At 42.3% G+C, this 17,020-nt stretch overlaps 1 protein-coding gene across 5 annotated transcripts in view; it reads left to right on the top strand.

Annotated features, from left to right (window-relative positions):
• FASTKD1 (FAST kinase domains 1) overlaps nt 1-17,020 on the top strand; it is a 52,587-nt gene that overhangs the window by 3,340 nt on the left and 32,227 nt on the right. For all 5 annotated transcript variants that reach the window (XM_062187639.1, XM_062187645.1, XM_062187654.1 and 2 more), the window contains 3 exons: nt 1,039-1,107; nt 7,810-7,935; nt 15,553-15,951. In XM_062187639.1, the coding sequence (XP_062043623.1) occupies nt 1,039-1,107; nt 7,810-7,935; nt 15,553-15,951 (594 nt within the window). The remainder of the gene's footprint in view (nt 1-1,038; nt 1,108-7,809; nt 7,936-15,552; nt 15,952-17,020) is intronic.

The raw sequence follows: 17,020 nt of genomic DNA, 5'->3' as shown, positions 1-17,020 counted from the left end.
CAATTAATGCCTAATAATAATTAATAAATTACCTGTGTTGACTCATTTGCAGTCTCTTGGTTCCTATAACTGAATTGATCACAGATATATTTTTTGTGTGCTGTGTTACAATGGCTTATTTTCCAATAACAGCTCTTAAAAAGAAGAAAAATAGAATTATTTTGTAGACTCACTTATATTTCATAAATGTTTCACAAATTGTATTCTGTGAATTGTTGACAGGTGTTCATGAAAGAAAGGCATTCTTGGTATCAAAGGCAAACTCATATAAAATTGAGCTTTAAGAATTTTTTACATTGTTTGCAAGGAAATCTATCCTTAACGAGGATTGGGTTCCCTGACTAATAGATTCAGCAGGTGTATAAGGACAAAAAAATCACAGAGGTTATAATTAATCTGTTTATTAATCTCATTGGTGAAAACCAGCAGTTTTCTTGTATAATAATCCAATCTTTGCAGACTAAGTAGCTGTAGGTATCAGCATTAGAGAAATCAGGGATGTGGTTTTTTTTAGGGAATTAGCATTCATAGGAAAGGTACTGATGGCTTTACTTATATTGAGAATTGATGTTAAAAAAGGGTGATTCCTTCTGTTCTTGGTGGTCTTTCTCAGGGTTAAAGTTTTTTTCTCTACAGTACATGAAAGGAATACTTAATGAGTAAGATGATTGATGACTATTAGCATTTTTCTGTATTTTATAAACTTTCTCTTATAAAATATTTTTGTAATCAGAACAAAGTAATATATTTTATACGTATTTTCAACATAAAATGTACACTTGAACATTTTCATTGCCCCCTGAAGGGCATTGAAATGAGCAGATCAAAGGATAAAAGGCATGGGATAAAATATAGATGTTTATTAGACTATACCACAAAATCAGAATATTGACATTGGAACAGACCAGGAATAAGGTCTACATAAAAGCAAAAATAACTTGACATTCACTTTTTCATTGTAATTCTACTGCTTGTGTTGTTTATGATTTTAAAAATGTTTATAAATAGATAATTACTTTCTCTCTTGTTTTTACTGAGGTTTGCTGTGGAGGCCCATGACCCACTAGTAGAAGCACTGGTGACAGAAGCATGGAGAAGGCTGGAAAGGCAAGTCCTCTGGCTTTATCATCTCAGATCAGGGTTATCCTTGTCAGGGTTTGCAAGGGAAGTCTTTCAGCAGGAGAATGCACAGCTGCTGCCAGGCTATCAAAGCTTCCTTGGACAACAATGTATTTGTGCTCAATTTAGTCTGAGGGTTTTTGATTGTATATGTGTGTTCTTTAAGAGAGAAAGGAAAGAGTATCAAATGTTCCCTCTTTAACTCATAGCAGGGAATGTTGTATTTTTCCACATGTATTAATTAAAATGTAAGTAAGCTGGAGTCACAGTATTCAGCTTTTTGAATCTTTTTATCTAGAAGAGTTCTTCAGGAAGAAAATATTTTTTGTTCCTTCTACCTTCTTTCTTTCCTATTTGAAAAGCAGACACACTGACACACACACACACACACAGGCAGGCAGGCATGCACAGACAGACAGACTGAAGTTGTCTGTCCACTGGTTTACTCCCCAAATGGCCACAACAGCCAGGGCTAGGCCCAACCAAAGCCAGGAGCTAGGCACTCAATCTGGGTCTCCCAAATGGGTGGTGGCAATCCAGCTACTTTAACTGTCACCTAAGAAGCTGAAATTGGAAGAAGACTGAGAACTTGAATCCAAACTTGAACTACATGTGATAGGGGATGTAGTTCTCCTAACAGATGTCTTAACTGCTGTGCCAAATGTCTGCCCCAGAAAAGATTTTCTGACTGGCAGTCAATTAAAACCTAGACGTTAAGGAGCCATAAAAGGAGAAGAGGGGAGGTTGGCATTGTGGCATAGCAGGTGAAGTCACCACCTGTGACACTGGAGTCCCATATGGCTCTGATTTGTGTCCCACCTGCTGTACTTTTGATCCATCTCCCTGCTAACGGCCTGGGAAAAGCAGCAGAAGATGGCCCAGGTGCTTGCACTTGCTGCTCACATGGGAGACCAAGTTGAGGCTCCTGGCTCCTGGCTCCTGGCTCCTGGCTCTGGCCTAGTTCAGTCCTGGCTGATGCTGCCACTTGGGGAGTGAACCAGTGGATGGAAAACATCTCTCTCTCTCTCTCTCTGACTTTCAAATTAAAAAAAAAAAAATTGGAAGACACTAGTGGAAGGTTCTGTTTGACTAGCCGGGAACATCTGCAGCTACTTTTCTATTACTCCATTTTTATGGAGAGACAAGACCAGAGCCTGTAGATGACTGTTAATACTGCTGTGGACAGTATTAACTCATGTCTGTTTTCTGTACTATATACATCTATGTTTGTAGCATGTTGCCATAATCAATAACATCTAGAAAAGGTGAGCACTATTGAGACTACTCTTCGGATCCAAAGAGGTCCATTCTGTAGGTTTATATGGGAAGCTTTCTGTGTACAAAAGAGCTGAGATAATAGCAGGACTCATTTTGGGAAATCTCCAGCTATTTCTGAAAACTGAATTTTTCAACTTAGAAATATTGGATGGTCTGGGTCCATTATTAATGGAACAAGGAAAATATTAGTGAGAAAAGGGGAAAATCAAAGTGGGAAAGAAATAAGGGATTTCAACACCACAGAGTACTTCTTCCTCAAAGCTGGATGGAAACCTAAGCTAGAAAAGAAAGGACTAAGAAACAACAAGCTATTTGATGTCAAGGAGGTGTGGGCGTTTCTACCATTTTTGTTTTCTAGCATGTTCCTTCTCAAAATTCAAACTGTGATAAATGCTTACAGTTGTAGACATGTTGGCAAGCTCTGTAAGCCTTTGTTATCTGGGTTGATTTAAATTAAACGGGGACGGAAGAGTTGTCTGTGTTTATTAATTCTGAATTCATCTACTAAATTTTGATTTGACTTAAACTTACAATTTAAAATCTGTCTTCTCATCCATTCCATTTTTGTACTCGCTCTACCTGTAACCTTTTTTTTTTTACTGAGAATAAGCAGAGTAATTTTCTTCCTTTCATAAACAGTAAGAACTGTTTGCTTTTTTTAAATCTTTGATGTTAAATGTGGTGATTGTTGATAATAGGTCAATTTTATTTTTCTTAAAAGCAACATTAACTGTTGTATGTGTCTTTAGCTTGAATAGATCAGTTGTAAAACTGGTGCCTTTTTTTACTATTAAATAGTTTACAATGAATCAATTAAAAATTTTAAAATTTCATAATAGCTCGGATTTTCTATATGTTGTTTTTGTTACTGTAGCGGTACTTTTATTTTTTGTAATACTAAGTTGTAAAAAATTTACAATCCTGACTTATGTTACATATATGTAATTTCTGATAGAGTCAGAATAAACACTGATTTCTTTTTTTTTTTTTAAATTTTATTTATTTGAAAGAGTTACAAAGAGAGGTAGACAGAGGTCTTCCATCCACTGGTTCACTCCCTGGATGGCCGCAACAGCCGGAGCTGTGCCGATCCGAAGCCAGGAGCCAGGAGCCTCCTCTGGGTCTCCCACGCGAGTGCAGGGGCCCAAGGACTTGGACCATCCTCCATTGTTTTCCCAGGCCACAGCAGAGAGCTGGATTGGAAGTGGAGCAGCCGGGACTCGAACCAGTGCCCATATGGGATGCCGGTGCTTCAGTCCAGGCCTTTTTTTGTTTTTTAAAGATTTATTTATTTTAATTGAAAGTCAGAGTTACACAGAGAGAGGAGAGGCAGAGAGAGAGAGAGGTCTTCCATCCATTGGTTCACTCCCCAATTGGCTGCAACAGCCAGAGCTGTGCCCATCCAAAGCCAGGAGCCAGAAGCTTCTTCTGGGTTGTCCACGCGGGTGCAGGGCCCAAGGACTTGGTCCACCTTCTACTACTTTCCCAGGCCATAGCAGAGAGCTGGATTGGAAGAGGAGCAGCCAGGACTTGAACCGGCACCCATATGGAATGCCGGTGCTTTAGGCCAGGGCTTTAACTCGCTGCATCACAGCGCCAGCCCCATAAACATTGATTTCTAAAATTAATCTTAGTGGCTCACTAGGTTAATTTTTTTATTACCACAATAGCAATTAATCAGTGATCTCGCTAAAATATCTATTAATTTATATATTTTATGCATATACTTTATAATGGTTGAGATAGGTTATTTTGTATCAGTATTTATGATGGATCATGTCAAGAATAATTAGAATGTATTTGAAATCCACATTTAAAAAAGAAAACCTCTTGGGGCCAGCACTGTGGCATAGTGGGTAAAGCTGCTGCCTGCAGTGCTGGCATCCCATATGTGTGCCATTTCATGTCCCAGCTGCTCATCTTCTGATCCAGCTCTCTGCTGTTGCCTAGGAAAGCAGTGGAAGATGACCCAAGTGCTTGGGCCCCTGAACCACATGGGGGACCTGGAAGAAACTCCTGTCTCCTGGTTTTGGAGTGGCCCAGCTCCTGCCATAGCGGCCATTTGGAGAGTGAACCAGCCGATAAAAGACCTCTCTCTCTCGCTGCCTCTGTCTCTCTGTAACTGCCTTTTAAAAAATAAAAAATAAAATATAAATCTTTTAAAAAAATTATGGCAACATCAGGAAAAAGAAAGAAATAAATAGGAGGAAGTCACTTTAAAAAAAAGAAAAACCTCTTTACTATTGGTGATTTTAAACATTTATAAAAATAGAGACTAATATAATGAACTCCTGTGTCTCATCAACCAACTTCAAGTTACCAACATATAACCTCTACCTCCCATGTCCTCTTCCTTCAGTGTATTTTAAGTAGTGTTGTCATTTCATCTGTAAATACCTCTGTGTATATCTCTGAGAAATAAGGAATCTTTAGAAAAGATTAGAGTAATAAAATTGAATAATAATTCCTTAATATCAGTTAATAGTTGTTCTGTGTTCAGATATCTTTGAGAGAGGGAGATAAGGAGAGGGAGAGGGAGAGAAAGAGAGAGAAAGCAAGAGCGTGTGCTTCCATCCACTGATTCACTCCTAAATGATTGCAATGACCAGGGCTGGGCCAGGCTGGAGCCAAGAGCTTCTTTCAGGTCTCCCATATGGGTGGCAGGGGTCTAAGCTCTTGGGCCATCTTCTGCTGCTTTCTTAGGTACATTAGTAAGGAGCTGATCAGAAGTAGAGTAGCCAGGACTCAGATTGGCACCCATATGGGATGCCACAGTGTCACAGGTGGCTTGATCTACTGTACCATAATGCTGGCTCCTAAAGGTCTTTTTTTTTTTTTTAAGATTTATTTACTTATTTGAAAGGCAGAGCTACACAGAGACAGAGGCAGAGAAGAAAGAGAAAGAGAGAGAGAGAGAGAGGTCTGCCGTCTGCTTGTTCACTCCCCAGATGGCTACAACGGCTGGAGCTGTGCCGATCTGAAGCCAGGAGCCAGGAGCATCTTCTGGGTCTCCCACTCGGGTGCAGGGACTAAAGGACTTGGGCCATCTTCTGCTGCTTTCCCAGGCCATTGCAGAGAGCTGGATCAGAATTGGAGCAGCCAGGACTCAAACAGGCACCCATATGGGATGCTGTGACTGCAAGCCGGGGCTTTAACCCGCTATGCCACAGTGCTGTCTCCTAAAGTTTTTTTTTTTTTTTTTTTTTTTTATTATTTTGACAGGCAGAGTGGACAGTGAGAGAGAGACAGAGAGAAAGGTCTTCCTTTTGCCATTGGTTCACCCTCCAATGGCCGCCGTGGCTGGCGCGCTGTGGCCGGCACACCACGCTGATCCGATGGCAGGAGCCAGGTGCCTATCCTGGTCTCCCATGGGATGCAGGGCCCAAGCACTTGAGCCATCCTCCACTGCACTCCCTGGCCACAGCAGAGAGCTGGCCTGGAAGAGGGGCAGCTGGGACAGAACCGGTGCCCCGACCGGGACTAGAACCTGGTGTGCCGGCGCCGCAAGGTGGAGGATTAGCCTAGTGAGCCGTGGCGCCGGCCTCCTAAAGGTCTTTTTATAAGCAATTTAAATTAGTATCCAAACAAGGTTTGCAATTATATATGTCTTAAATTTTTCTCTCTTAAATAGTTTGTTGAGGAATATCATATAAATCATCAAACATAAATATATAGCATGGTGAATTTTCATATACTGGTCACCTATATGTTAACAGCACTGAGATCAAGAAACAACATCACTAGCTGCCCAGAAATTCCCTCTGTATTTTTTTCTGGTCCCATACCCACACCCCAAGAAGATCTTAACTTCTAATACTATAAATTAGTTGTATGTATACTCTTAACAATTAGTTTAGTTTGTTCAAAGTGTTTTAAGGATTTATCCATGATATTATATGATTCAGCAGTTTCTACTTTTTTGTGTAGCTCTGTGGTATTTTATTGTATAGATATGTGCAATTAAAAATTATTTGAAAAGCATAGTGACACAGATAGAGGGAAAGATAGAGAGATATCGTCTATCCCTGCTTATTCTCCAAATTTGAGCACTGGTCAGGGCTAGGCCAGATCATAGCCAGGAGCCAGGAACTCCATCTGGTCTCCCACATGGGTGGCAGGAATCCAAGTACTTTGACCACCATCTGCTACCTACCTTCAGGAGCCAGCATTATGGTACAGTAGATCAAGCCACCTGTGACACTGTGGCATCCCATATGGGTGCCAATCTGAGTCCTGGCTACTCTACTTCTGATCAGCTCCTTACTAATGTACCTAAGAAAGCAGCAGAAGATGGCCCAAGAGCTTAGACCCCTGCCACCCATATGGGAGACCTGAAAGAAGCTCTTGGCTCCAGCCTGGCCCAGCCCTGGTCATTGCAATCATTTAGGAGTGAATCAGTGGATGGAAGCACACGCTCTTGCTTTCTCTCTCTTTTCTCTGCATTAGGAGGAAGCTGGATCAGAAACTCAGAGTACGTGGGCCTTGAACCAGGTATCTCCAGCAGTTGCTAACTCTGCTGCACCACAACACCTGCCCCATGGTTGTGTGCAATTTATCTGTTGTACTTTTGATGGACATTTAGATTGTTTTCAGCTTTTTGCTGTCATATTATGCTGCCATAAACTTGGTTATGCTTGTCTTTTTTAAAGATTGATTTATTTATTTGAAAGGCAGAGTTACAGAGAGGCAGAGGCAGAGAGATAGAGAGAAAGAGAGAGTGAGAGGGAGAGAGGTCTTCCATCTGCTGGTTCACTCCCCAGATGGCCTCAACAGCTAGAGCTGAACTGATCCAAAGCCAGGAGCCAGGAGCCAGGAGCTTCTTCTGGGTATTCCATGTGGGTGTGGGAGCCCAAGGACTTGGGCCATCTTCTACTGCTTTCCCAGGGCATGGCAGAGAGCTGGATTTAAGTGGAGCAGCCATGACTCAAACAAGTGCCCATATGGAATGCCAGCATTGCAGGCGGAGGATTTACCTGCTTAAGCCACTGTGCCAGCCCCATGTTATGCTTGTCTTTTAGTGAATTAAAAAATTAAAATCTAGTAATTCTTCTCTCTTTTTTCTTGCCATTTTCTTGAAGAAATTGGGTTCTGAAATTTTTCACAGCACTGTTGTAGTAACTGGTTTTATTTTATTTATTAATAAACAGCCTGGAGAAAACTAATTTCTTAAGAAACTTTGAGAGATTAATAAGTAAATAATTCAAAGAATTTTGAAAGATTTCTTTACTCTTTAAAGATTTTTTCTATAGAATCTGGTTTGTTAACTGCTACCATTTGTTCTGTAGCAGTAAATAATTGACATCTTAGAAAATTTTAAGTTAGTAAATTATTAGTATTTTGTAACTGTGTATTATGTATTCTAAGTAAAAGTAAATATGTAAATACTAATGATCTTTATATTTCCTTTAACAGGTTTCACTTTAATGTATTGTCTAAATTTTCCACTTGCCTAGTGGATCAGCATTTGAATTTAAGTCCATTAATGGGAGAAATAGCTGATATTGTAAATAGGAATTTGGAAACCATACAAGACTTAAGGTAAATTTATTTATGGGCCTTGTGTAGTGTCGTTTTCAGATTTTGGGCTTTGGATACAGACACCGATTTGCTACTCATACTTTTGTTACTTAATAATGCCAATTTACTTAACTTGGAAATTCACTGTTCTCATCTATAATAGAGGTAGTAAAATCTACATTGAAATGTTGTTGTAGGAGTTAGAGATAAGGAACGTTATACAGTATTGTTGAGATCTATGAAGGGTATCCAATTCTATCTTACTTGTAACCTTACAAGCTTGCCTGCCATGCTGACAGAGGAAATGAGATTTGTAGGTTAAAGACAGAGTATTTCTCACAGCCTTTGCAGTGGCCAGACTATCAACAGAAATTCCTTTTTTAAAAAATTTATTTATTTATTTTAGGGATAGAGTTATATGTAGATAGAGGGAGAGACAGAGAAAGAGATCTGGTTCACTCCCCAGATGGCTGCAACGGCCAGAACTGAGCTGATCTGAAGTCTGGAGCCAGGTGCAGGTGCCCAAGCATTTGGGCCATCCTTACTGCTTTCCCAGGTCATAAGTGGAGAGCTGGATTGGAAGAGGAGCAGCTGAGACTCGAACCGGTGCCCATGTGGGCTGCCAGTGCCACAAGTGGAAGCTTAGCCTACTACGCCACAGCTCCAGCCCCCATCAGCATTTTCTTGTGCTGTTTACCAGAGCTCCAATTCAAACAGTGGGACATATGCCAGAAGAGGAATGCTGGGTTAGGGAACCTGTATATTTTATAATAGATGGTAAACTGTCTATTCTGTGCCCCTGAGGAGGATACTATCTCTATGCTACTAGGCTGTTTTCTCTACAGAGCAGACATCCTTGAAAAGATGGTTCTGAACAAAGGCAGTCAGCACCTTTGCAACATGTGTAGACATTTGTGGAACCAACAGAGAATTGTTTCCCAAGAAGTTTCTCAATGACCAATAGTTGCTAGTATTATTATTGTTACATATTGAAAAATGAATTTGTAATAATTTGGGAGCCATATTTGAAGAGTTTCTCTGGTTCACAGGCCAGCGGTTCGTAGGTTTGTTTGGTTTTAGCATGGTGGGATTACTTCCTGTTAATACTAACTAACCTTCATAATGCAGTGTCATTATTATCTTTCATGTTTCAGATATAGCTTCCTAGCACATTAGTTTGTTTTATATATTTTTTTAAATATTTATTTTATTTATTTGAAAGTCAGAGTTACACAGGGAGGAGAGGGAGAGAGAGAGAGAGATAGAGAGAGAGAGAGAGAGAGAGGTCTTCCATCTGATGGTTCACTCCCCAGATGGCCACAATGGCCGGAGCTGCGCCAATCCAAAGCCAGAAGCCAGGAGCTTCCTCCGGGTCTCCCATGTGGGTGTAGGGGCCCAAAGACTTGGGCCGTCTTCTACTGCTTTCCCAGGCCATAACAGAGAGCTGGATTGGAAGAAGAGCAGCCGGGACTAGAACCAGCGCCCATATGGGATGCCGGCGCTTCAGGCCAGGGCTTTAACCCACTGTGCCACAGCACCAGCCCCAGTTTGTTTTATATTTTAAAGATTTATTTATTTATTTGAAAGACAGAGTTACAGAGAGGCAGAGGCAAAGGCCGAAAGAGAGAAGTCTTCCATCCGCTAATTCATTTCCCAAATGGCTAAAGCTGAAGCTGGACTCATCTGAAGCCAGGAGCCAGGAGCTTCTTCCGGGTCTTCCATGTGCATGCAGGGGCCCAAGGACTTGGGTCATCTTCTACTGCTCTCCCAGGCCATAACAGAGAGCTGGATCGGAAGAGGAGCAGCCAGGACTGGAACTGGCATCCATGTGCTGTGGCTTAGCGGGTAAAGCTGCCGCCTGCAGTGCTAGCATCCCAAATGGGTGCTGATTGGGGTCCTGGCTGTTCCACTTCTGATCCAGCTCTCTGCTATGGCCTGGGAAGGCAGTAGAAGACGGCCCAAGTCCTTGGGCCCCTCCACCTTAGTGGGAGATCCAGAAGAAGCTCTAGGCTCCTGGCTTCGGATTGGTGTAGCTCTGGCTGTTGTGGCCAATTGGGGAGTAAGCCAGTGGATGGAAGACTTCTCTCTCTCTCTTGATCTGCCTCTGTATATAACTCTTTCAAATAAGTAAATAAAGCTTAAAAAAAAAAAAAGAGATCAAGAAATAGAGCGAGAGTAAGAGAGAGAGATGGAAATCAAGAGATTGAGAGATCTTCCATCTTCCAGGTTGCTCCCCAAATGCCTCAACTTCTAGGGCTGGGCCAGATCAAAACCAGCAGCCCAGTACTCAATTTGGGTCTCCCATATGAATGCAGGTACTCAAGTACCTGAGCCATCATCTGTTGCTTCCCATGCACATTAGCAGAGAGCTGCATCAGAGGCAACCTTTGCACCACAATATGGGCCCTGACTCTGGTATACTGACTTTGTATTTTGCAACAGCACTAAATTCATTAGCAATGAGAATTTAACTATCTTGTCAGATTGATAGAAGAGATATTTTGAGCCTCACTTTTTGTTACACTACAGATAGTATTTTTTTTATTAAATTGTATTTATTTATTTGAGAGGTAGAATTACAGACAGTGAGAGGGAGAGACAGAGAGGAAGGTCTTCCTTTTTGCCGTTGGTACACCCTCCAGTGGCTGCCACGGCTGGCACGCTGCAGCTGGCGCACTGTGCTGATCCGATGGCAGGAGCCAGGTGCTTCTCCTGGTCTCCCATGGGGTGCAGGGCCCAAGCACTTGGGCCGTCCTCCACTGCACTCCCTGGCCACAGCAGAGAGCTGGCCTGGAAGAGGGGCAACCGGGACAGAATCTGGTGCCCCGACTGGGACCAGAACCCGGTGTGCCGACGCCACAAGGTGGAGGATTAGCCTAGTGAGCCACGGCGCCGGCCGGTTTTTGTTTTTTAAAAATTAAAAAAAAAAAAAAAAAAAAACTTAAGGCTCAGCATTGTGGCATAGCAAGTAAAGCTGCTACCTGCAAAGGCAGAATCTCATATGGGCACTGGTTTGTGTCCTGGCTGCTCTACTTCTGGTCCACCTTCCTGCTAATGGTCTGGGAAAAGGAGCAGAGGATGACCCATGTGCTTGGGCCTCTGCTGCCCACATGGGAGAGTGGAAGAAGCTCCTGGCTCCTGGCTTTTGCCTGGCCCAGCCTCGGCCATTGTGGCCATCTAGGTAGTGAACCAGCAGATGGAAGACTGATCTCTCTGTCTCTGCCTCTTTCCTTTTGTAACTCTGATTTTAAAATAAATAAATCTTTAAAAAAATACAAAGATATTTATTTATTTGAAAGACAGAGTTACAGAGAAAGGGAGAGACAGAGAGATCTTCCATCTGTTGGTTCAGTCCCCACATTGCTGCAATGACTCATTCTGGGCCAGGCCAAAGGCAGAAGCCAGGATCTTCATCTGGGTCTCCCATGTGGGCGGCCAGAGACCACATACTTGGGCCATCTTGCACTGCTTTTCCTAGGCACATTAGTAGGAAGCTGGATTGCAAATGCAGCAGCTGTGACTTGAACCAGTGCTCTTATGGGATACAAATATTGCAGGCAGAGGCTTAATCCACTGTGCCACAGTGCTGGTCCCTTTTTTTTTTTATTATTTTTAAAGATTTATTTTATTTATTTGAAAGAGAGAGAAAGAGATCTCTTCCATCTGCTGGTTTATTTGTCAAATAGCTGCGATGGATGAACTGGGCCAGGCTGAAGCAAGGAGCCTGTACCTGCATCTGGGCCTCCCACATGGGTGGCAGGGGCCTAAGCACTTGGACCATCTTATACTGCTTTCCCATGACCAGAAGCAAGGAGCTGGATTGGAAGCAGAATAGCTGGGACTGGAATCTGAGCTCCCATATGGGAAAGCTGGTGTTGCAGGCTACATGGTGGCTTTTTTCTATCTATCTATCTATCTATCTATCTATCTATCTATCTATCTATCTATCTATCAATTTATTTACAGAGTTAGTGAGAGAGAGAGAGACAGAGAGAAAGGTCTTCCTTCCATTGGTTTGCCCCCCAAATGGCCACTACGGCCGGTGCCCTGCGCCAATCCAAAGCCAGGAGCCAGGTGCCTCCTCCTAGTCTCCCATGTGGGTGCAAGGCCCCAGGACCTGGGCCTTTTTTTTTTTTTTTTTTTTTTTTTTTGGACAGACAGAGAGAAAGGCATGGTGGCTTATACTGCTGTGCCACAATGCTGGCCCCTACAGGTTGAGAATGACAGCTGATTAAAGACAGGGAGAATATCTAGGGAAGACAGGAGGTGATTTGAAATGCTAAGGTGAGGATCTGAAATGAGAAAGAAATGGTGATCTAGAACTGAAAGAAAGGGAAAATTTTGAACGCAAATATCTGTGTAGCTTAATCCCCAAACATTCTTCTAAGAATCTTTTACTTTCATTTTCTGCATAAGGACCTAAAGCTTTGTGAGGTTTGGTAAATTCCCCAAAGCCTCTCAACCTGTAAATGGGGAAGCCACCATTTAAACCCAAGTTTTCTGATTCCAAAGAATAGTACTATGTGTGAATAGTTTTTGACACCTCTTTTTTTTTATTTATTTTTGCTATTTGTTCTTCATACATATTTGAAAATAATAGGAAATAACACCTGGGTCGGCAAAGGTGTAGAGAAATTAGAACCCTTGAGTATTGCTGGTAGGAATGTAAAATGGTACAGCTGTTGTGGAAAACAGTTGTGTGGCAGTTCCTTAAAAAATTAAACATAGAGGGGCTGGCGCTGTGGTGCAGTAGGATAATCCACTGCCTGCGGTGCCATCCCATATGGGTGCTGGTTCGAGTCCTGGCTGCTCCACTTCCTATCCAGCTCTCTGCTGTGGCCTGGGAAAGCGTAGAAGGTGCCAAGTGCTCAGGCCTCTGCACCTGTGTGTGATACCTGGAAGAAACTGCTGGCTCCTGGCTTCAGATCGGTGCAGCGCTGGCCGATGTGGCCATTTGGGGAGTGAACCAGTGGAAGGAAGACCTTTCTCTCTGTCTCTCTGTCTCACTGTCTGTAACTCTACTTATCAAATAAATAAATAAAATCTTAAAAAAATAAACATAGAATTATCATGGGATCCAGTAATCCCTCTTCAGGGTATATACTTAATAGAATTCAAAGCAGAGAATCAAGCAGATATTTGGACATCAGGGTTCATAGCACTATTATTTACAAAAACTGAAAGTTGAAAGTGACCTAAGTGTCCATCATTGATGGACTAGTGGATAAAGGTAATACAGTATACATACAGTATTTTACTCAACTTTAAAAGGAAAGAAGTTCTGGGGTCGACACTGTAGCACAGTAGGTTAAGCCTCTGCCTGCAGTGCCGGCATCCCATATGGGCGCCAGTTCTAGTCCCGACTGCTCCTCTTCTGATCCAGCTCTCTGCTGTGGACTGGGAAAGCAATAGAAGATGGCCCACGTGCTTTGACCCCTGCACTCGCATGGGCGACCAGGAAGAAGCACTTGGCTCCTGGCTTCAGATCGGTGCAGCTCTGTCTGTTGCGGCCATTTGGGGAGTGAACCAACAGAAGGAAGACCTTTCTCTCTGTCTCTCTCTCTCACTGTCTGTAACTCTACCTCTCAAATAAATAAGTAAATAAATAAATCTTTAAAAAAAAAAGAAAGAAGTTCTGACACATGCTTTAACATGGATGAAATGTGGAAGACTTTGTGCTCAGAGAAACTAGGCACAAAATGACAAATAATTATGATTCCATTTACTTGAGGTATTTCGAGTAGCCAGGTTCATAGGAACAGAAGCAGAACTGTTATTGCCTAGGAGGTGAGAATAGGGAGTCTCTGTTTAGTGGATAAAGAATTTCAATTTGGGCAAGTGAAAAACTTCTGCAGGTTGATGGTGGAGATGGCTGCATAATAATGCAAATATACTTAATGCTGCTGAACTGTGTACTTAAAAATGGTTAAAATGTCAGTTGTTTTTATATTATATCTCCCCACACACATAAGAAAGTAGTCCATAAAAGTAGAGATAATAAAAATTACTTTTATTTTTAACTTTCAAAAAATTTTTATACATTCTAGGGTCAGCATTGTAGTGTAGCAGGTAAAGCCACTGCTTATGATGCTGACATTTTATATTGGCTGATTCACTTCCACTCCAGCTAAGGGCCTGGGAAAAGCAATGGAAGATGTTTGGGCCCCTGCCACTCATGTGAGAGACCAGGATAAAGCTCCTGGCTCCTGGTTTCTACCTGGCCCAGCCCTGGCTATTTTGGCCATCTGGGGAGTGAGCCAGAGAATGGAAGATCTCTCTGTCTCTCCCTCTCTCTGTAACTCTGTCCAGATAAATACATAAATCATTTAAAAAATCCTTTTTTATAAATCCCTTTGAGAATCTTATCTTTGGACACTTTCCCACTGTTAACTGTAATTACAAATTAGATATACAGTTTAAAAAACTACTTCAGGGGGCTGGCGCTGTGGCACACCAGGTTAAAGGCCTGGCCTGAAGCGCTGGCATCCCATATGGGCGCCAGTTCTAGTCCCGGCTACTCCTCTTCCGATCCAGCTCCCTGCTATGGCCTGGGAAAGCAGTGGAAGATGGCCCAAGTCCTTGGGCCCCTGCACCCATGTGGGAGACCTGGAGGAAGCTCCTGGCTCCTGGCTTTGGATCGGCCCGGCTCCTGCCGTTGAGGCCATCTGGGGAGTCAACCATTGGATGGAAGACCTCTCTCTCTGTCTCTACCTCTCTTTGTAACTCTGTCTTTCAAATAAATAAAATAAATCTTTAAAAAAAAAAAACCTACTTCACTACTTCAGGGAATTTATACTTAAATTAAGTAACCACATTAGGTTAATAATGTTAATTGCTATTAATGTAAAACATTTTTACTGGAGAAGCCAAAATACTGCATAACTGGAGATTTTTTTAAAAAATTTATTTATTTATTTGAAAGTCAAAGTTACACACAGAGAGAAGGAGAGGCACAGAGAGAGAGAGAGGTCTTCCATCCGCTGATTCACTCCCCAGTTGGCCGCAACGGCCGGAGCTGTGCCAATCTGAAGCCAGGAGTCAGTAGCTTCCTCTGGGTCTTCCACGTTGGTGCTGGCTCCAGTTGTCTTTTTTGTAGATTATTTTCTGAATCATTCTCATTTTTAAGACTCTGATTTTTGTGTTGTCTAAGAGAGGCAGAGTTACAGGCAGAGAGGGGGAGAGACAGAGAGAGAGAGGTCTTCTATCTGCTAGTTCACTCCCCAAATGGCTGCAACAGCCAGAGCTAAACTGATCTGAAGCCAGGACCAGGAGTTTCTTCCAGGTCTTCTTGCAGGTGCAGGGGCCCAAGGACTTGAGCCATCTTCCACTGCTTTCCCAGGTCATAGCAGAGAGCTAGATCAGAAGTAGAACAGCCAGGACTTGAACTAGCACCCATATGGGATGCTGGCACTGCAGGCCAGGATTTTAACCTGCTGTGCCACAGTACCAGCCCCCAACGTGGTGTTTTAAGCACTGTGCCAAATGTCTGTGCAAGTCTCACTACTATTTAAAAGAAAAATTTTATGGTATAAAACTCATGATGTTTTTACTAATTCATTCCTGTACATAATTTAGCTTTAGAATTCGTCATTATGCTTAAATAATGTAAAAATCTTTGCACCTTTTTTCCTTTTTCAGGTCTTTGTCTGTCTTGATGGTCGGCATATCATCTTTAATATCACAACATTTTCAAGAACAATTAGTGAAAAAAGCAGAACTGCTTTTTGACACCATAAATCTTTGTGACATCAACATTGCAAGAAGAATAGTACAGTTTCTTCGAAATGTGAATTATAGTTATTACCCACTACTAGAAAGATGTAATAAAGTGTTTTTAAGCAACATGAGCCACCTTGATTTGGATTCCATCAGTAAAATATTTGGTCTTTACCAGTGTCTACAGTTTCATAGTTTTGAATTTATTACAATGGCTAAAGAAAGGCTAACTGAAATGATTCCTCTGTTTGATCACCCTGCAAGCTTTGCCAAATTGTTTGTAGCACTGGGACCCATAGCAGGACCTAAAGAGAAGAAACAGTAAGTTCAGTTTAAAATACTTTACTTTTCTTGTTGGGAATATATGGAGCCTTCAAGCTTAGGTTTTCTTGAACCTCTAAAAGGGACAAAACTCACCCTCATAGGTCATGGAAGAGAAAACAATCTCTTGTGCTGTTTTTTGAGAAGTCTAATTTATATCTCCACTCTTAGTTGACTGCTTTGTTCTGAAAGGTAGCCAACACCCTGCTGCTGCTGGGCCCACACAGAAAAAGATGAGGAGAACTCCTTTTAGGTGCTTTGTTCTCTCTTCCTAGGCCATGTGACTGGATTTGAGTGTATGGAATGATAGAATTCTAGTTGTCCTGACGCATAAGCGTCATTAGTAGATTCAGTTAAGCAAGGGTTGCTTTAGTGAGAAAACTGTATTATTGTTGTTTTAGGGGAAAATACATGGAGAAGTTTTATTTTTCTTTGTTTATTTCCATTTATTTGAAAGGCAGAGAGACAGAGAGAAATCTTACACACCCTGGTTCCCTTTCAAATGCCCAAATGCCTGCAATAGCCATGGCTGGGTCAGGCCAAAGCCAGGAGCCCAGAACTCCATCAGGGTCTCCCATGTAGGTGGCAGGAACAGAAGAACCTGATTGATCCATCACCACTGCTTCCCAGTGTGCATTATCAGCAGGAAACTGGGATCAGAAGTGAAGCCAGAGGTTGAACGTAGGCACTCTTGATATAGGATGCAGGTGTCCCAAGCAGCATTTTAACTGCTGTACTGAATGCCTGTCCTGAGAAATTTTATTTTTAAGAATCTAATGAAGTATATGAAAACTTTAAGGGCACATCTTAGGAGGTTGTCAAGGGACTGGTGTTGTGGTATAGTGGGTTAAGCAGCCACCTGCAATGCTGGCATCCTGTATGGGTACCGGTTCAAGTCCCCGCTGCTCAACTTCCAATCTAGCTCCTTGCTAATGACCTAGGGAAAGCAATGGAAAATGGTCCAAGTGCTTGAGTCCCTGTACCGACATGGGAGACCAGGAAGAAATTTCTGGCTCCTGGCTTCAGTCTAACCGAACCCTGGCCATTGTGGCCATCTGGAGAGTGAACT

This window comes from Lepus europaeus, chromosome 1, assembly GCF_033115175.1.
Source record: "Lepus europaeus isolate LE1 chromosome 1, mLepTim1.pri, whole genome shotgun sequence".
Lineage (NCBI taxonomy): Eukaryota > Metazoa > Chordata > Mammalia > Lagomorpha > Leporidae > Lepus > Lepus europaeus.
Note: the sequence above shows the minus strand (reverse complement) of the source record. Positions and strands in the feature narration are given on the sequence as shown.